The sequence below is a fragment of the Somniosus microcephalus genome, chromosome 11 (assembly GCF_052327205.1).
Source record: "Somniosus microcephalus isolate GS21.2 chromosome 11, FLI_Smic_1.0, whole genome shotgun sequence".
NCBI classification, from domain to species: domain Eukaryota; kingdom Metazoa; phylum Chordata; class Chondrichthyes; order Squaliformes; family Somniosidae; genus Somniosus; species Somniosus microcephalus.
This window is the reverse complement of record NC_140997.1, coordinates 202,111,341-202,132,566: the sequence shown is the minus strand read 5'-3', so window position 1 is coordinate 202,132,566 and position 21,226 is coordinate 202,111,341. Positions and strand designations below refer to the sequence as shown.

Here is a 21,226-nt window from a genome sequence, read left to right as displayed (position 1 = left end):
TGGGGGGTTTATCAGCAGTAGCAAAATTGTATACCTCCACTATTTGTAACCTCATGGCTGGCATGTTCCCCACTCCTTAATCACCAGCAAGCAGGAGACATACCAAATGTTGAAGGACATGCCAGGGGAAGCAAAAGGCGTACCTTAGAATGAAGTATCACACACTGCTACCTGCATGCTAACATCAACAACAACAGCAGGCTATAGATAGAGCACACAGGTACCACAACCAATTAATCAAAGCAAGGTTCTGTAGCCCTATAACAGCCAGTCAAGAATGATGGTAGGCAACCAGACAACTAACAAGGGGAGGAGGCTCCTCTGCCTCAGTCATGGTGGAGCCCAGCACACGAGTGCAAGACACAAGGCTGAAGTGTTTGCAAGTATCGTCAGCCAAGTGCTAAATGGATGATGCTACTTGGCCTCCTCCACCTTCTGGTGACTGGGGATGGGCAACATCATTCTGTAGCTGCCTGTGCAACACAATATGGCCGTGCCTAATGTTGACACTGAGTGCCAACACTGAAAAAGTATTTTATTCTACAAAATCAATAGCTTTCAATTCAATAAGTGCAAAAATTCACCAGTCATTGAAAAATTCCATTTCCCAAGTGCAGTGAGTCTGTGAATTTGCTAGTAGTCGATGATTTATAATATTCTTGAAAAGGCAATCACACTAAGAACTGCAGAACTAACTATGCTGTTAAATAATTAAAACAGATTAACAGGTGAGATACAAGAACCTAGGAGTGAAACTGCCATTAGCATTCAAGCCAGGCAACTTCTAATGGATTTATAATTTCTTTGTAATAATATTTTCACACACATCATTATTCATAATATAACAAATTCTCAAAGATACGTTCTATTGGACAACATATTAAAATTTGCACAGAAGCTGGAATTTTCAAAATACTTTAAACTCTTTTATCCAGCAGGCTACATTATATACAGCTCCACAGTGGAGCCTTGACTTATTGACTAAATTGAAGACAGGTTGTTTTTGCCTTGTTTACAATGTAATTAAGAGTTCAAAGGAGAATTCAGCGTTTACTGCAGATAACATGAATAACCATAAATGCTGGAAATATGAAGTGGAAACCAGAATCTATTCAATCGTAGCCACAGAATCACCTGCAATAGCTTCTCTTCCCACTCCCGCACCATTACCTCGGGTGTCCCCCGAGGATCTATCCTTCGCCCCCTCATATTCTCATCTACATGCTGCCCCTCGGCGACATCATCCGAAAACACAGCGTCAGTTTCCACATGTACGCTGACGACAGCCGGCTCTATCTCACCACCACCTCTCTCACCCCTCTACTGTCTCTAAATTGTCAGACTGCTTGTCCGACTGAATGAGCAGAAATTTCCTCCAACTAATTATTGGGAAGACTGAAACATAGAAACATAGAAATATAGAAGATAGGAGCAGGAGTAGGCCATTCGGCCCCTCGAGCCTGCTCCGCCATTCAATGAGATCATGGCTGATCATCCAAATTCAGTACCATGTTCCTGCCTTCTCCCCATATCCCTTGATCCCTTTAGCCTTAAGAAATATATCTAACTCCTTCTTGAATATATTTAATGAATTGGCCTCAACTGCCTTCTGTGGTAGAGAATTCCACAGGTTCACCACTCTCTGGGTGAAGAAATTCCTCCTCATCTCTGTCCTAAATGGCTTACCCCTTATCCTTAGACTGTGACCCCTGGTTCTGGACTCCCCTGCCATCGGGAACATCCTTCCTGCAGCTAGTCTGTCTAGTCCTGTTAGAATTTTATAAGTTTCAATGAGATCCCCTCTCATTCTTCTAAACTCTAGCGAATATAAGCCTAATCGACCCAATCTCTCCTCATACGTCATTCCTGCCATCCCAGATAACAGTCTGGTGAATCTTCGCTGCACTCCCTCCATGGCAAGAACATCCTTCCTCAGATAAGGTGACCAAAACTGCACACAATACTCAAGGTGTGGTCTCACCAAGGCCCTGTACAACTGCAGCAAGACATCCTTGCTCCTGTACTCGAATCCTCTCGCTATGAAGGCCAGCATACCATTTGCCTTCTTAACCATCTGCTGCACCTGCATGCTTACCTTCAGCAATTGGTGCACAAGGACACCCAGGTCTCGTTGCATTTCCCCTTTTCCCAATCTATTGCTGTTCAGATAATAATCTGTCTTCCTGTTTTTGCCACCGAAGTGGATAACCTCGCATTTATCCACATTGGGCAGATGCATGGCAAATGCAGTATAATCACCCAACCTGTCCAAATCATACTGGAGTTTCTCTGCATCCTCCTCACAACACACATGCCCACCCAGCTTTGTGTCGTCTGCAAACTTGGAGATATTACATCTAGTTCCCTCGTGTAGATCATTTATATATATTGTGAATAGCTAGGGTCCTAGCACCGATCCCTGCGGTACCCCACTAGTCACTGCCTGCCACTCGGAAAAAGACCCGTTTATTCCAACTCTTTGCTTCCTGTCTGCCAACCAGTTCTCTATCCAAGACAGTACCTTACCCCCAATCCCATGTGCTTTAACGTTGCACGCTAATCTCTTATGAGGGACCTTATCGAAAGCCTTCTGAAAGTCCAAATACACCACATCCACTGGTTCTCCCTTATGTATTCTACCAGTTACATCCTCAAAAAATTCCAGTAGATTAGTCAAGCATGATTAACCTTTTGTAAATCCGTGTTGACTTTGTCCGATCCTGTCACTGTTTTCCAAGTGCTCTGCTATTACATCTTTTATAATGGACTCTAGCATTTTCCCCACTATCGATGTCAGACTTACTGGTCTATAATTCCCCCTTTTCTCTCTACCACCTTTTTTAAATAGTGAGGTTACATTAGCTATCGTCCAATCCATGGGAACTGTTCCAGAGTCCATAGAATTTTGGAAGATGACCAGCAATGCATCTACTATTTCTAGGGCCACTTCCTTAAGTACTCTAGGATGTAGATTATCAGGCCTTGGGGATTTATCGGCCTTCAATCCCGTCAATTTCCCTAACACCATTTCCCTACAAATACTGATTTCATTCAATTCCTCCCTCTCATTAGACCCTATGTTCCCCGACATCTCTGGAAGGTTATTTGTGTCCTCCTTTGTGAAGACAGAACCAAAGTATGTATTTAATTGGTCTGCCATTTCTTTGTTCCCCATTATAAATTTCCCTGATTCTGACTGCAAGGGACCTACGCTTGACTTCACCAATCTTTTTCTCTTCACATATCTATAGAAGCTTTTACAGTCAGTTTTTATGTTCCCTGCAAGCTCACTCTCATAATCTATTTTCCCCTCTTAATTAATCCCTTTGTCCTCCTTTGCTGAATCCTAAACTGCTCCCAATCCTCAGGTTTGCTGCTTTTTCTGGCCAAATTATATGTCCTCTCCTTAGATCTTATGCTATCCTAATTTCCCTTGTAAGCCATGGTTGAATCACCTTTTTTGTTTTATTTTTATGCCAAACAGGGATGAACAAATTCTGTAGTTCATCCATGTGATCTTTAAATGTTTGCCATTGCCTATCCACCATCAACCCTTTAAGTAACGTTCCCCAATCCATCCTAGCCAACTCATGCCTCATACCATCGTAGTTTCCTTTATTTAAATTCAGGACGCTAGTCTCTGAGTCAACTACTGCACTCTCCATTTTAATGAAGAATTCTATCTTATTATGATTGCTGCACCCCAGGGGGCCTCGCACAACAAGATTGCTAATTAGTCCTTTCTCATTACATTATACCCAGTCTAAGATGGCCTGATCTCTAGTTGGTTCCTCGACATATTGGTCCAGGAAACCATCCCATATACACTCCAGGAATTCCTCCTCCACAGTATTGTTGCTAATTTGGTTAGCCCAATCTATATGTAGATTAAAGTCACCCATGATAACTGCTGCGCCCTTATTGCACGCATCTCTAATTTCCCGTTTAATGCCCTCCCCAACCTCCGCATTACTGTTTGGGGGGTTTGGGGGGTCTGTATACAACTCCCACTAACGTTTTCTGCCCCTTGGTATTTCTCAGCTCTGCCCATACAGATTCCACATCATCAGAGCTAATATCCTTCCTTACTATTGTGTTAATCTCCTCTTTAACCAGCAATGCTACCCCACCTCCTTTTCCTTTTTTCCTGTCCTTCCTGAACATTGAATACCCCTGGATGTTGAATTCCCAGACTTGGTCATCCTGGAGCCATGTCTCCGTAATCCCAATTATATCAAGCCATTGTCTTCGGTCCCTGCCACAAACTTTATTCCCTAGCCACTGACTCCATAGCTCTCCTTGGCAACTGTATTAGGCTGAATCAGACTGTTCGCAACCTTCGTGTCATATTTGACCCCGAGATGAGCTTTCGACCACATATCCGCTCCATCACTAAGACCGCTTATTTCCACCTCTGTAACATTGCCCAACTCTGCCCTTGCCTCAGCTCATCCACTGCTGAAGCCCTCATCCATGCCTTTGTTACCTCTAGACTTGACTATTCCAACGCACTCCTGGCCAGCCTCCCACATTCTACCCTCTGTAAATGTGAGGTCATCCAAAACTCTGCTACCTGTGTCCTAACTCGCACCAAGTCCCGTTCACTCATCACCCTTGTGCTTGCTGACCTACATTGGCTCCCGGTTAAACAACTCCTCGATTTTAAAATTCTCATCCTTGTTTTCAAATCCCTCCATGGCCTTGCCTCTCCCTGTCTCTGTAATCTCCTCCAACCCCACCACCTTCTGAGATATCTGCGCTCCTCTAATTCTAGTCTCTTGAGTATCCCCGATTTTAATCGCTCCATCATTGGCGGCCGTGCCTTCAGCTGCCAAGTCCCTAAGCTCTGGAATTCCCTCCCTAAACCTGTCTGCCTCTCTACCTCTCTTTCCTCCTTTATGACGCTCCTTAAAAACTATCACTTTGACTCGATGTCAAATTTTGTTTGATAACACTCCTGTGAAGTGTCCTGGGACGTTTACTACGTTAAAGGCGCTATATAAATATAAGTTGTTGTTGTTAACAATATTGGAAATGTACAGCAGGTCAGTTGGCACCTGAAAGAGCAAGATCGGTTTTTATTGCTGTTTTGTGTCTGTAATGAAAATTATATTTCTTGAATTAAAACATAGACACATCAGAACAATTAAAGCTCTTGCATTTGTTAAATATTTTCTGGTTAAAAGAGAATTTGACAAACATTGACTAATGTTAGAGATTCAGAAGTATCTGTTCACATTAGAAAATGGGTAAGTGAAACAAACCTTAAGTTATTTCTGGGTCGATTGCTACCTTTAAAAAGGGGAAATGTGACTGAGGGTTATAGAAATATTAATAGATCTGTTTGACTCACATGAGGGTTAGGAAGAAAGTCTAGAAATCTTGGGGAGGGGTGGGAGTTCTGCTATTGATGTAGTCATGTGTAGATTATTGAAGCAGTTGGCTAAATGGGCCAAATGTCCCTGCCTTGTCCCAAGCTTTCTTACTTTCTTGGTTGCTGAATGGTCATGATAGGTCTTGTTGAAATTCACAACAGATCCATTCTATGTATTAAAAAAAATATTTAGGATCATCCAACAAAGTTGATTAAATGCCTTTGTTTGCGGTCATGTTTTCCCTTACCTATTATTTTTTATATTATAACTTACATTGAAGAATTTGGTAATCTTGATAAAGACTACATCAATACGCGTACAGGAGCCAGGAGTATGAAGTATCTCTAGAAAAGGATGTCTCCACTGAACTTGACTTTGAAAATTATGCTGTTTGTAATGCATTGTATTATCATGTCATATTACGAATTTTGTTTCACTTTTTAGCTTAGAATTTTACAAGAAAAAATCTGTTCTTATGGAAATGAAAAATAAAAACTCATAGCAAGCGATATTTCCATGACCTTTAAAAGAATTGAGAATTCAGCTTGAAACTGTTAAAACAGTTTTGCATTTACTCATTGAACAGTGTAAAATTGATGGTGAACAAGGAGCATCGTATTTCACCTGAGGGCAACTTAATCCTGGCAGAAAGTATGAGAACCTGGTCGTGTGATTGGATATAAAAATTGAATGCAATCCAATCCTAGCCAATCAAATAGTAACAATCCAACTATCCTGATTGAATACTTTGAATCTTGAAGGGAGTGCTCTGTTGGTAATTCATGCCTTTACAGGATACAGTAAATGATGTGATTAAACGAATGAATAGCGAGTGTGTGTGCCATATTTGCTTGGCAAATGACTCTGTTACATACTTTGTGCAAATATGACTCACAGTAAATTAACCAGCCGTAACATTTTGTAAATTTTGAATTGCGTATATAGTTGACTGTAATTCCATATGTATCCAGCATATGATTCTGCTATCCAGGACTCCCAGCAGGGAGCAGTGTCGCAGGGAGCAGATGTCAGGAAATCAGACCATTGGTTACCAATAACTCTCTGCCTCAATGCAATCAAATGTATAGGTAGATGTTTTAGTTAAAAAGTCAGTCCGTTGTTGTAATGTATTATCGCATGGTTTGGCATGAGCATGCTCAGTTCACTCTGGCCTAATAGAGCAAGCACATGGACTAGCAACTCACGTGTCTCTGTCCTTCATTTGTTCTACCCAAGTATGTTACATTTTTGGCGATGAGGATGGGATCCCAAAGCCATTTTTAGGGATCATGGAAGTACACAGTGTTCAACCTTCGAGTGGACAAGTATAGGTGAACTTGTGACACCTAAACTGAATTTTTGCGCTGTTTTACCATTAATGCTCATGCAGAATTGTCTGTGCTTCACCTTTGTGTGTATGTATACACAGCAACAGCAGCGTTGATTCTCACATGTACACAGGTAGTGTGCGGAATCACTTTTCGGTGGGATCAGGACAATCATGGCCGCGCCTACGGGATTCATCGGAAGCCTCGGCTTGTATGACTGAACTCGCAAACCATTCAGTTCTTACATTGAGCGGATGGAGATTTTTTAAGGCCAATAACATTATTGAGACCGAAGGTGCAGATGAGAATGTTTAAGCTCAAAATAAAGTAATTTGTGAATGGAAGGAAGCAATTTTTCTAACGGAGATCGGGCCAGATGTCTACAGAATGTTGATAAACCTACTCACGCCAGGGAAAGCGAAGGATGTGTCGTTTGAAGCCATTGTCAAGAACCTCGAGGACCATTTTGACCCAAAGCCGTTAGAAATAGCAGAGAGCTATAAGTTTGGTACCAGAAACCAAAAACAAAGTGAAACCATCAATGAGTACATTGTAGCTCTTAAAAACCTGTCTTTGCATTGTAACTTCAGCACATGTTTGGATTGTGCGTTGCGAGATAAGCCTGTGTGTGGACTGGTGGATGAGCGCACACAGTCCAAATTACTGAACACTCTGAACCTAACGTTTGATATAGCATGCAAAATTGCCCTATCTATGGAGATGGTGTCTAAGAATGCTAAGGAGCTCCATCCAACTCAAGTGACGTGTGCAGCTGAGGTCTACAGTCATAAAGCCACCGCCGAACGTAAAGCTGTGAGACCGAGTCAAAAGCCTGTCGGTGAGAGCAGTTCAGTGAATTGTTATCGCTGCAATGGAAATCACTGACCACAGTCCTGCCAATACAGAAATGCGAAGTGCTTTCACTGCCAGAAGCAAGGCCATATTTCAACAGCTTGCAGAGCTAGATCGAAAGCAGGAAGTAAGAACCATTCTAATGGCAATGCAAAGCAGCGACACCAAAAGGGAAGAGTTCACAATATTGAAGTGAACACACCTGATGTTGAAGAACTACAGTATCTGCCACTAGCAGCAACACTAGCAGTTGTGAGAAAGACTTCCTTACAAAACTTTTGATCAATGATCAGTATATTGATATATGTATTGACATGGCAGCGGACTGCTTTATCAGTGTAGATGCTTCAAAGAAGCGACTTGACAAAATGCTGAACAAGTACGAAAGCATGTTGACAGGCAGTTATGAGGGCATCACTGGGTATAATGCGCATATCCACATCAAGTCCAATGTGAAGCCTGTCTATTGTAAGGCAAGTCCGGTCTGCCTTGAGTTGAAAAATCAGGTGGAGGAAGAACTAGAGAAATTGAGAGAGAACAGAGTGCTAGTAAAAACTGACAAAAGTGAATGGGCTACCCCGATTGTGGTAGTGCCCAAAGCAGACAAAACTGTACACTTGTGCGGTGATTACAAAGTTACTATCAACCAAGCAGTTGACGATGAGCAGTACCCATTACCTACATCGCAAGATTTGTATGCAGCACTCTCTGGGTCAAAGGTTTTCTCCAAGCTTGACCTGTCGCATGCTTACACTCAGCTGAATGTTGACAAAGAGAGTCAACAGTATCTCAGTATCAATACACACAAGGGACTGTACTCATACACCAAGCTGACATATGGTGTAAAGTCCTCCCCAAAAGTCTTCCAGACTACGATGGATAAGATTTTGCAAGGAGTTCCAAATTGCTTATGCACTCAAGAGGATGTGCTGATCCCAACAAGCAGCGAGGAAGAAAATCTAAAAGTGTTCAAAGGTTGAATTCTCAATGTCAAATTGAAAAGGAGCAAATGTGCTTTTGTGCAGCCCGAGGTTGTGTAGCTTAGTCTGATAGTTGATGCAAATGGCTTGCAACCAGTAAAGGAAAGGTTGATGCTGTCATCAATACTCCAAAGCCACAGAACGCGTCTGAGTTAAGATCTTGCCTTGGAATGGTCCAGTACTACACACGTTTCTTACCTGAGTTAGTGACCATGTTAGCTCCATTGCATGAGCTCTTCAAGAAGGATGTCCAGTGGAAGTGGACGAAAGCACAACAGGAAGCTTATGACGCTTGTAAGAGAAGTCTCTCTAGTGATGCTCTCCTTGTGCACTATGACACAGAGCTTGAGCTTAAGTTAGCGTCTGATGCTTCCAGCTATGGTGTGGGAGCTGTCATAAGCCATGTAATGGATGATGACCAAGAGAAACCAATCGCGTTTGCATCGCAAACCCTCACAAAGAGCGAAAGAAACTATGCGCAAATTGAAAAGGAAGCACTCGCCATAATGTTTGGAATCAAGAAATTTCAACAGTTCCTGATCGACAGAAAGTTTACCCTGATAACCGATCACAAACCGCTCCTAGCAATATTGGGGCCCAAATCTGCCATCCCTGCAATGGCCGCATCAAGAATGCAACATTGGGCAGTGTTGTTGTCACAATATAACTACACGATTGAATATCTCACTTCAAAGCAAAACGCAATTGCAGATACGTTGTCCAGGTTGCCACATGAAGACTCGTGTTGGGAGTGAAGGTGTGATTTTCATGCTAGGTGCAGTTGACAAAGACTCAAAAAGACTCTGTACTTAAAAAAAAGTGTAAGAAAATACCTTGAATGGATGGACTGATCAGTGTCTGGACACAGAGTTGAAACCATTCCATAACCGTCGTACTGAATTGTCTTGTGAGCAAGGTTGTATCAAGTGGGGAAACAGTGGTGGTATCATCTTCTTTGAGAGATAGAATTCTGGCCGAACTTCATACTGAACATCCAGGGATCGTCAGTATGAAATCAATTGCAAGAAGCTTTGTTTACTGGCCTGGATTTGACAGTGATCCTGAATCACTTGTCAGCAAATGTAGCGTTTGCCAAAATTGCAGAAACAAACCACCCAAAACTCTACTACAAAACTTGGTCATGGGCAGGTAGGCCTTTCCAGAGAGTACTTGTAGACTTCTGTGAGAAAACAAATGATTATTTCCTGGTACTTGTAGATAGTCACTCAAAGTGGGTTGAAGTGAAACACATGGGTTAAAATACTACAACTGAACGTACCATAGATAAATTGAAGTCTATCTTCACGTCATGGCTTTCCTGAAGAGCTTGTTTCTGACAATGGCCCTCAGTTCCATTCTGCTCTATTCCAAGAGTTCATGAAATGGAACGGTATCAAACACACTCTCGTACCACCATATCATCCAGCTTCAAATGGAGCAGCCGAAAGGTCAGTCAGAATAGTGAAAGAAGCTCTCAAAAAGCAAGTGTCGCAGGGTTGTTCGGGACTCAGCATGAAGCAACGTTTAGAAAATTTCTTGCTGAATTACAGAACTACTCTGCACACTGCAACTGGATATACCCCAGCAGAACTCTTGATGAAGAGCAGATTGAGAACATGATTGAGTCTTGTTCAACTAAATTTGGCCTCAAGAGTTGAACAGAAACAGTCGAGTCAGAAACGTTATGACGACACCAATCAGAAAGAACGCAGTTTCAGACATAACGAGTGTGTTTGTATTCTCAGTCCACCTGGCAAGTCGAGTTCACACAAGTGGGATGTAGGAACCATAGTAGAGGTTGGTGGAACCAAGAGATATATGGTTGAAATTGGTGACAAAATCCGAAGTGTTCATGTAGATCAAATGATCTCTGCTAAAGATGAACCAAGACATGATCGTGAACCACTTGATCATGAATTCATACACAAGTTTGACTCAGCTCAGACTTCAGTTACTGAAGTACCAGGTTCAAACAAGTCTGAGATAGAAACAGGATCATCTTTGCGTTCAGAACCAAAACAAAACAGCCCGAAAATTGTTTCAACACCATAACCTTCTGTAAGGAGCTCAGGAAGGCTTCGCAAACCTGTTAATAAACTGGATTTGTAGTTCATTTAAAAGAAAAAAAGCCAGGAGTCTTTGTTATGTGGTACATGTAATGCTGAGAAAGGTGGAACCATAGCTTTGTTGTATTTGAGAGGGGAATACATACACTTTTTTAAGGGGGAGAGCAGTGTGATGTATTATCACATGGTTTGGTGTGAGCATGCTCAGTTCATTCTGGCCTAGTAAATCAAGCACATGGACTAGCAACTCATTGGGCTGAATTTACATTGAGGAGACGTGTAGGAGGCGGGACTACAACTTTCGGGGTTGTAGTCCCGCCTCCATCGAGTTGTAGCCAACCCATGCGATTTTGACTTGATTGACCTTGTTGAGCCCGCCCAGCGGGCTCAGCAGGCCAATTAAGGGCCACCCGGCAGCAGGTGATGTCACAGATTGATATTTCATCTATCAAGACCTTTTGACAGATGAAATATCAGCATTTCACAGCTGTTTGAAGCTGTCAAACACTGACAATCTGTACTCCAAGTTAATTCCTTCCTCTCAGGATGATTTAGAGATCTCTCCGGAACAGAAAGCTGAATGCTGCAACTTTTGACAGCTCGCGGCCATTCTGCTTTCTGTGCTGGTGAGATGAGGGACTCCCGAGACCTGAAGGAAGGAAGGCTGTAAAGGTAAGTAAAACTTCTTTAAACACACCAAACACACTTACCTCTGCACTCATGCACCCATCACTCACCTGAACACCGGACATCTTGACCCCTCCAAGCCCTTCATCCCGACGGCCCGCCTCGCTAACTTGGAGCCGTCGGGAATCCCACACTTTAAGAATGAAAATAGGGACTAGGTTAAGAACTGCCTGTTAACTACCTGTTAACAGGCAGTTAATTGGCACTAATCCCCTTCCCGCCTCGGGGAGGTGGGTCCCAGTGTGGCCCAATGAAAATCCTGCCCATTGTGTCTCTGTCCCTCATTTGTTCTACCCAAGCATATTACAGTTATCATAATCAAGATCATTGTTTTAAGATTGCTGACGGTGGTCCCCACTGATTACTGTGGGCCTGTTGTTACATTTGGTGAAGTCTTGACAGGGCTCTGTTAGTTGGGAACAATCTGGGCGATATTGAGCAGCTTAGATGGACAGTGCTATTTCTTCTTGAGAGGAATTAACTTTATTGCCTCAGATTCCCTTGTTTACTGCACTCTGTCGCATGAATGTTAGTATCTTGTCTTACTGTCAATTTGATATTTTTTTTGAGATTTCAAAACTGATGAATATTTATGTCCCTGCCACTAGCAGACTTGATTTGTACAGTATGATAATTTTGCTAACTTCATTTGTGTAATTTAATTAAAACACTGCTCTGACCGTAACGTGCCTATGTTTTGTAACAGAATTGCCCAGAAACAGTGTTGTGTCTCATACATGGAGGAACATAGCTGCTTAGTTGGTATGAACTTTGCAAAAGAAAATGAAGACTGCTATGCAGACCCAAGTGATGTCTGCGGAGCAGATATATACAAGGCAAGTATTACGCAGCAATTTATCTTCCTCACAAAGTATTTTAACAATTTATGTTGCTCTTAAGAAGACAGGCTGTGTTATGAAGCTACTTAAGTGTTTTGATTTCATGAAATGCAGTTGTTTGTTCTAAAAGAAGAAAGAAAGATGCATTTATATAGCGCCTTTCATGATTTTGAGATGTCCCAAAAGCGTTTTACAGCCAATGAAGTACTTTTGAAGTGTAGTCACTGTTGTAAACTGTTACAAAAGGGGTTGTGCTATACAAGGCAGACCATTTTGAAAATCTTTATTTGGTAGCTTGCAGAGTAATACAAAACCAGCAACAATCTATCACTTTATTGGAAAGGATTACATTTACAGCCCAAAGATACACTTAGATGGTAGTTATACTACAGTACTGGTTGCGGGTTGGCATTTATACAGTTCAGTCCATGGACTGTAGACCCAAGTTAAACTGGTGGCTGCATGGGGCACAGTGCCCTCCAAAAAGTGGCTTTGCTGAAATGTAAGCACACATGTAGGAAGCTTGGCTGTCTCTTAATATTAAAAAGATTCAAATTCAAGTTGATCGGGGTGGGTAAAGCCTTAAAATTAGAGCTAGGCTGTTCAGGGGTGATGTCAGAAAGCACTTCTCACAAAGGGTAGTGGAAATCTGGAACTCTCTCCCCCAAAAAGCTGTTGCGGCTGGGGTTCAATTGAAAATCTTAAAACTGAGATTGATAGATTTTTACAATAGCAAAATACTGCGGATGCTGGAAATCTGAAATAACAACAGAAAATGCTGGGAGCACTCAGCAGGCCAGGCAGCATCCGTGGAGAGAGAAACAGAGTTAACGTTTCAGGTCTGTGACCCTTGAAGAACCACAGGCCTGAAACGTTAACTCTGTTTCTCTCTTCACGGATGCTGCCTGGCCTGCTGAGTGCTTCCAGCATGTTCTGTTGATAGATTTTTGTTAGGCAAGGGTATTAAGGGTTACCAAACCAAGGCGGGTAGATGGAGTTTAGATACAGATCAGCCATGATCTAATTGAATGGCAGAACAGGCCCGAGGGGCTGAATGGCCTAGTCTTGTTCCTTCAGGCACGGGAAGGCCACCCACCTCAGAGGAGTGGGGGCCTAATTTAAATGGCGAAGTCGCGCTCTGATCTCCTATGGGTTGGGCCAGATGGTCGGCCGCCTGACTCGGCTCCCACTAGTGCCCCGAGCTAAAATCAGGGCTTTACAGCCAATCACAATGCACCTGTAGCAATGGTACTTTTAACACTTTTTAAGCAGCTACTTGATGGTATAAATGCCTGAAAGTTTGTTTGTCATAGCTGCGGAATATACTAAATGGTTCAACAAAAATTGAATGTTGTGTTACCCAGGAAGCGCTGCATTTCTAGGTACGCCTCCTTATAAAGGGAACCAGCTGAGAGTGTTCAGAGCTACCTCACAGTTAACAGTGAAGTTCTCCATTCAAACAAACTCACTCACTACACATAGGCCTCAAAAAATAGGCGCTGAAGGGTGTGCCGTACGTGTGATCAGTCCTCGCCAGGAGGACTAGATCAAATTGCCCAGGGCCCAAGGAGTCTAAATAGAATCAAATAGGCCACTGAATGGCTGGGACCTGCATGCGCCATGCATGCTTTGCCCATTTCATCTTGGAAGTTGCAATCAGGGTCCTACAACAGGATTAGGACTCCAATTTGCATATTTAAACAGCCTCCTGCCTGTTTTGGGTGGGAGTGCGGGGCACCTATTTAAAGGCCTGTCTGAAAGTTGACTCATGGTTGGTCGGCAGTCGGAAACTAGAAATAAACAAACTAAAATAATTTTCTCCATCAAATATTGGTTTAGTAGTGCAATGATTTATTTATATCTGCTTTTATCTAATTCTCCTTACAGAAATGCTGTGACTGCTGCACGTTAGGAATTACATTTCGGAGCCAATATGGAAGATGTGAAGAAAAGCCAAGTCTGGGCTACCCTTGTAGTCAGGCATTTTTAAGCTGTTGTGAGGGAGCTGAAGACCTCACTCACCTTCCAGTGAGAAGGTGGCTCAAGCCAAAGCCACTGCCAGAGACAACTCTTGTTCCTGAGCAAGGTACAGTATAGTTTTGCAATTGAGTTTCACCTAAAGGAAACTAAAACAGCATGATAACATCATAAAATATTAAATGTCAGTTATCATAAAAGGGATAAGTCATAGATTGCAAAAGACATTGAGGGAGAGCTTTGACTGCCAGCCGCCCATTTCTCGCCTGATAAGTGGGCAACCGGCAGTCCTATTTCACATCTACATGCTGCCCCTCGGCGACATCATCCGAAACCACTGCATCAATTTCCACATATACGTTGACGACACCCAACTCTACCTCACCACCACTTCTTTTGACCCCTCCACTGTCTCTAAATTGTCAGACTGCTTGTCCAACATTCAGTACTGGATGAGCAGAAATTTCCTCCAACTAACTATTGGGAAGTCCAAAGCCATGGTCTTCAGTCCTCGCCACAAACTCCATTCCCTAGCCACCAACCCCATCCCTTTCCTGGCAAACGTCTTCGGCTGAACCAGACTGTTTGCAATCTTGGTATCATATTTGACCCCAAGATGAGCTTCCAACCATATATCCATGCCATCACTGAGACCACCTACTTCCACCTCTGTGACATTGTCCGACTCCGCCCCTGCCTCAGCTCATCTGCTGCTGAAACCCTCATCCATGTCTTTGTTACCTCTAGACTTGACTATTCCAACATACTCCTGGCTGGCCTCCCACGATCTACCCTCCGTAAACTTGAGCTCATCCAAAACTCTTCTGCCCATGTCCTAACTCACACCAAGTCCCGTTCACCCATCACCCTTGTGCTTGCTGAGTTACATTGGCTCCCGGTTAAGCAACCCCTCGATTTAAAAATTATCATCCTTGTTTTCAAATCCCTCCATGGCCTCACCTCTCCCTATCTCTGTAATCTCCTCCAGCCCTACAACCCCCCGAGATATCTGCTCTCCTCCAATTCTGGCCTCTTGACCATCACCGATTTTAATCGCTCCACCATTGGTGGCCACGCCTTCAGCTGCCAAGTCCCTAAGCTCTGGAATTCCCTCCTTAAACCTCTCAGCCTCTCTACTTCTCTTTCCTCCTTTAAGACGCTCCTTAAAACCTCTTTCATCTGCCCTAATATCTCCTTATGTGGCTCGGTGTCAAACTTTGTTTGATAATGCTCCTGTGAAGCGCCTTTTGGATGTTTTACTACGTTAAAGGCGCTATGTAAATGCAAGATGTTGCTGTTGTTGTTGAAAATCCGTTGGCGATCTTACCGACCTGAATCAACTTTCAGGCAGGCCTTTAAATGGACCAGCAGCACTCGCGCCCAAAACAGGCAGGAGGCTGTTTAAAAATGCTAATCGGAATGTTGTAAGACTCCGTTTACAACTTTCAAGGTGAAATGGGTGAATCATGCGCGGCGTATGCAAGTCCCAGACATTCAGAGGCCTAACCGACGGCTCTAAACAGACCACAGGGGGCCTCTCCCAAAAGGCTTCGCCAGGAGTGCACAAAAAACTTCTGGCTTGCTGCCGACCCATCCTGGACAGGTACTTGAGGATGAGGAACTTACAGGGTTATGGACAAAAAGTGCGAATGTGGGACTCTAAGAGCCAGTACAGGTAAGACAGGTCGAATGGCCTCCTTCTGTGCTGGAAGTTTCTATGATTCTATGATAATAGAAAACATACAGGTTACATAAGGAGATTTTGTGGCTGAATAGAACCTTAACTGCAGAGTGACACTAGGCACATAACTTATAAGCACAATAAAAGGTTTATTTGTAGACCTGACTCATTGATAATTTGTTTTTCCATAAACCACTGAGTAACTTTAAGGTGATTTTTGTCTGCCTACTGCCCCATTAACACTGAAAAAGCAGGCAAATTTAAATGTTTAAAATTTTCCACCCACTGGCCAACTCGACTTTCAAGCAGGCCTCGATGTCTGGCCAGCACACCGACGCAATTCTCATGTGTGTGCACACTCCACCCAATGGTACTTAATACTGTATAAGCTGCTGAACCAACGGCCCTTAAAGAGATTTCTGGAGGTCGCTCCCGAAAGCCCAAAAGAAAGTTTATGACCAATGTTCCCCATCATTTTCTTTGGGTGCGCGGCCCATTTACAGATTCATGCATGCGTGAACTTTAACTTTGCAAAAGCCGGTCCCGGGCTGCGCGGGACTGGCAGAGAGCGTGGCCGCGCAGCTTATAGGGAACGTTGCTTATGACATTAATTTTTTGTGTGGGGTGAGGAGGAGCATTCATGCTCAAAAATCTTCCTGCCAGCTGCTCAGTGGCACCTTGGGATTCCCCACCCTTCTTTAAGATTTGACTGCTAGCTCAGCTCTGCCGAGGACCTGCTGTATTTCCTGTGTGTCCCCGACCCTCACCCCCACCCCCACAATCCCCCATCGGTGGGGTACCGTCAGTGCTTGTTGAGCAGTTTCAGCTCGCAGATTACATTCACGAGGCTTGACCATGATGATGGTTACAGTTTCTCATTAGGGCCATCGGGTGGGCTGTCCGATCACTCTGCCCTCCGCCTGCCTGCCTGATATACGCTCTATATGCAAGTCAACTCCGTTATGTTTTTTGTTCACACGTTCAATGATTATAATAGTTTATTTAAGTTAGTTTTGATAATTTAAGACAAGATAATTGCTTTAGTCTGTGGGGGCTTACCATCATGGAAGGCTGCTGCATTCCCTCTGATACACAGTTGCTGCGCTAAAGAACAGTACATGTGGTGTGTAGGGGGTTTTGGTTTGGGGTTTTGTGTCTGGCCAGTCAGGCGTATCTGAGCTGCTCCAGCCCCGTGCAGTTCGAATCGTTTCCCCTCTGCTTCTGACCACCGGACTTATTACGAGCAGCGATATAAACAAAACGAGACCAGTGGTTTGGTGCAAAGAAAACCAATGTTTATTAAAAATAGGGAAAAATAAACACTATACAGAGAAAATCACTATGTATGTAACACAATTACACTTAGCGGGGGAGGAGAAACGGACACATCGAGGGAAAATGACTAAAATGACAATTTTAGCAATCCCCTTAACTCCCACCCTTTACACCTATCTAAGTTGTCTTGTGATGGGCCAGAAAGTTTATGCTCACCAGTCTCGGATGTTAGAACGCCTGCTCCGTGCCCCGTTGCCTGACGATGTCTTTAGGGTTTTCACCGCCCAGAGCAGAGATACCCCAGTGATTTAAAATGTAACTGCGGGTATCCTGCTTCCCTTGGACGGGCTCTTCGTCGTTGATCTTCTTGATGGTAAGGCAGGGCACCGGAGTCCAGGCGAGAGAGAGCGAGAGATGGCTTCCCGAGGGACTACTTATACCCCTTTCTGGGAGCCCTTATCACTCGCCAGATCAGCTTGTTTCTTTGTCTGACCTGGATGTGTTGAAGTCTATACAAAGGAAACCATTCTGGGCCCATCCACCTGGATGGCCGGTTAATCGGTTTTTAAATGTCCCATAAGTGTTTTCCTTTGTGTAACTGGTCTTGTGATGGGGCCATTCCAGTTTTAATGCCCCGTTGATCGTTTCCAAACAGTGTTGAAGTCAGCTAACGAAGGTCTGAATGCAGCTATTACCCGTTGATTATCTGTGCAAACGGCCTTGATGGGTTTTAATCAGAGGCCCGAATGCCACTGTTTGCTTCTCATACATAAATGCAGAAGGCCTGTCTGCCTTCTAATTTCTGGAACATTCCTTCTTTGTCAGTCCAAACCTGAACTTTGCAGGCTTTGGCCATGAGGTTGACCGTAGCCATCTTGTTGGGCCCTGGAGCCCTGGATTTTAAACTCAGTCCAGCCAGGGTTTCTCCAATAAGCCAGAAGTAAATCTTCAGGGGAGACATGAAATTTGCGAATCCTTTCAGGTGATTGGTGTTGAGAATGATTGGCTCATGTTTATATCCTGAAGTGGTGGAAAGGAGCAGTAAAGGCTTTCATTGTTACACAGTAATTTACACTCGGAGGCCTGTGACTGTGTGGAGTATAGTACAACAGTCCATTTGTTATAGTTGGCACTGTGTAGGGCAGTTTAAAAAGCTGTCAGGATTCAATGTGCATATATTTGTGCTCTTATAATGTGCTGTATGAAATTGGTAGTCAGAAATGTATGAACTTCAGAAGCAGCTTACTGAAAATAAATCAATAATGAGTTGTTAATGAATATTATTATAATTAAATAACCATTTGTCTTTATTTGCAAAGTTAAGAAATATTTATGTTTTAATAAGGCTTAAGCCATATCAAGTTCTAAATGGTTACATATCTGTTTTGCTTATTCCGTTTTTTTTAAAGTAGATAGTTTGCAAACTATTCTTCCCTATTTATAAAGCCTGTGATACAGATATCCGTGTCTTAATTCTGTTTCCTGAGGTAGATGCATGGTGTAAACTCTGCACAGTGTATGTCCAATCCAGAAGTAACGGCATTATAGATTTAAGCTCCAGCACTAATAGCCGCAGGCAGAGCGTTACTGAGAGAAACAATGGCTGCATTTTGGAGCTAGCCTCGAGGGCTCCCTTACAGATTCCTGTGGAGCTGCCACTCGCTCATTAGTGCACTCATTTACAAATCTCTCATACATTGCTCCAGGAATGTTGGTAGTGCAATTCTGCAGAGTCACCGAGGTACCATACAGGGTGTTCTGCACACTCACAAAAGGCTGCAGAATGTGCTTTTGCTTGTTGCTAAGCTCTCCTCTGTAGACAGCTCCCATAAAGTAAGAATCCAGGGCCCCTGCTGTGGAATAGCTAGAAAGTCAATGGAAAGTAAAATTGGGCGGAGTATATGACGGGCGGCAGATCTGTCTCCACCCATTTTGTGGCCCCATTGAAGTTGGAATTTTAACCCCACAGTGTTGTTAGGGAGTAGGTGAGTGGAGGCTGAGTTTACATCCTTGCCTACAGAGGCATTCACAATGATAGGAGAAAATGCAAGGGGACGCTCAATTTCTAAGACTGTAAAAAATACATAACTTTAAAAGAGACAGATTCATAAACGAAAAAACAAATGGCCAGAATGTCCTCAATCCTGTTTTCGCCAAAATTACCCTGAAATTTTCACCTGTTTCTACATCCAATCTTGCTGAAAGGAACTTACACCCAAATTTCCTGTGGAGCTCATTTGCCTACACCGGAGTATAAAAACCAGCATAAAATAAGCTCAAATGCACGGCACCAATAGGGGTAATAGCAAGTGGACTGCTGTCGTCCACCACGGCGCCTCACACTCAGAACCTCTCGCCTCTGCTGCTCCTCCTCTTCTATTATTATGCAGAACAGGGATATGCCCATTAGGAAGGCCATTTCAGCTTATAGTCCTTCCAAAGGCGTGAGGGCAGATGAGTGCATGGCTGGAGAGATGGTGCAGGAGGGAGGGCTTCAGATTCTTGGGACATTGGGACCGGTTCTGGGGGAGGTGGGACCTGTACAGGCCGGACGGGTTGCACCTCGACAGAGCCAGAACCAATGTCCTGGCGGGGCGGGATGGGGTGGTGGGGGGGGGGGAATTGGGAGGGGGTGTGGGGGGGGGGTTGCTACTGCTGTTGGGGAAGGTTTAAACTAATTTGGCAGGGGAGTGGGCACCAGGATGTAGCATTAGAAAGGAGAAACAAAGTGCAGAAAGGAAGGGGAGAGACAGATAGCACTAGAGTAAGAAATAGTAAGGTATTAGGTGGGGTCAGGCGAAGAGAGAATACAAGCAGGTTTACAGTGTCTGTGTGTAAATGCACGAAGCATGGTAAATAAGGTTGGTGAGCTGCAGGCACAAATAGCCACATGGGAATATAATGTTGTGGTGATAACTGAGACCTGGCTCAAAAAAAGGGCAGGATTGGGTTTTAAATATTCCTAGATAGAAAGTGTTCAGGAAAGATAGGGAAGGAAAAAAGGAGGTGGTGTGGCAGTATTGGTTAAGGAGAATGTTACAGTGCTGGAGAGAGAGGATGTCCTGTGGTGGTCAAGGACAGGATCTATTTGGTTATAGTTAAGAAACAATAGAGGTGCCATTACACTACTATATTCATCAACGAATGGGAAAGATATAGAGGAGCAAATTTGCAAGGAAATTACAGAGAGATGCAAGAACTATAGAGTAGTAATAATGGGGGACTTCAATTATCCTAATATAGATTGGGATAATAATAGTGTAAAGGGCAGAGATGGGCAAGAATTTCTGAAGTGTGTTCATAAGAACTTTCTTGGTCAGTATGTTTCCGGCCCAAAGAGGAAGGAGGCATTGCTGGATCTGGTTCTGGTTCTGGTTCTGGGGAATGAGATTGGTCAAGTGGAGCAAGTGTCAGTAGGGGAACATTTAGGGAACAGTGATCACAGAATCATAAGGTTTAGATAAGCTTTGGAAAAGGACAGGGAGCAATCTAGAGTAAAAATACTTAATTGGAGGAAGGTAAATTTCAGTGGGTTGAGAACGGATCTGGCCCGGGTAAATTGGAATCAAAGATTGGCAGGCAAAACTGTAATTGAACAAAAGGCTACCTTTAAAGAGCAAATGGTTCGGGCACAGTCGAGGTACATTTGCACGAGGGGGAAAAGTAGGGCAACTAATGCCAGAGCGCCGTGGATGATGAAAGAGATAGAGAGTAAGATCAAGCAGAAAAAGAGCGCATATGACAGATGTCAGGTTGAGAATACAAGAGAGAATCAGGCTGAATATAGAAAGTTCAGGGGGAAGTGAAAAAGAAAATAAGAGGGGCAATGAGAGAGTATGAGAATAGATTGGCAGCTTATATAAAAGGGAATTCAAAAGTCTTCTACAGGCATATAAATAGTAAACGGGTTTAAAGGGGGGGTGGGGCCGATTCAGGACCAAAAAGGAGACATACTCATGGAGGCAGAGGGCAAGGCTGATGTACTAAATGAATACTTTGCATCTGTATTCACCAAGGAAGAAGATGCTGCCAAAGTCATAGTGAAAGAGGAGGTAGTGGAGAAACTGGATGAGATAAAAATTGATAAAGAGGAGGTACTAGAAAGGCTGTCTGAACATAAAGTTGAAAAGTCACCAGGACTGGATGGGATGCATCCTAGGATGCTG

The 21,226-nt window shown here is 43.5% G+C and overlaps 1 protein-coding gene across 7 annotated transcripts in view; it reads left to right on the top strand.

Annotated features, from left to right (window-relative positions):
• Window positions 1–21,226, top strand: part of fbln2 (fibulin 2) — a 250,620-nt gene that overhangs the window by 134,658 nt on the left and 94,736 nt on the right. For all 7 annotated transcript variants that reach the window (XM_086001702.1, XM_086001703.1, XM_086001704.1 and 4 more), the window contains 2 exons: window positions 11,995–12,124; window positions 14,015–14,213. In XM_086001702.1, the coding sequence (XP_085857828.1) occupies window positions 11,995–12,124; window positions 14,015–14,213 (329 nt within the window). The remainder of the gene's footprint in view (window positions 1–11,994; window positions 12,125–14,014; window positions 14,214–21,226) is intronic.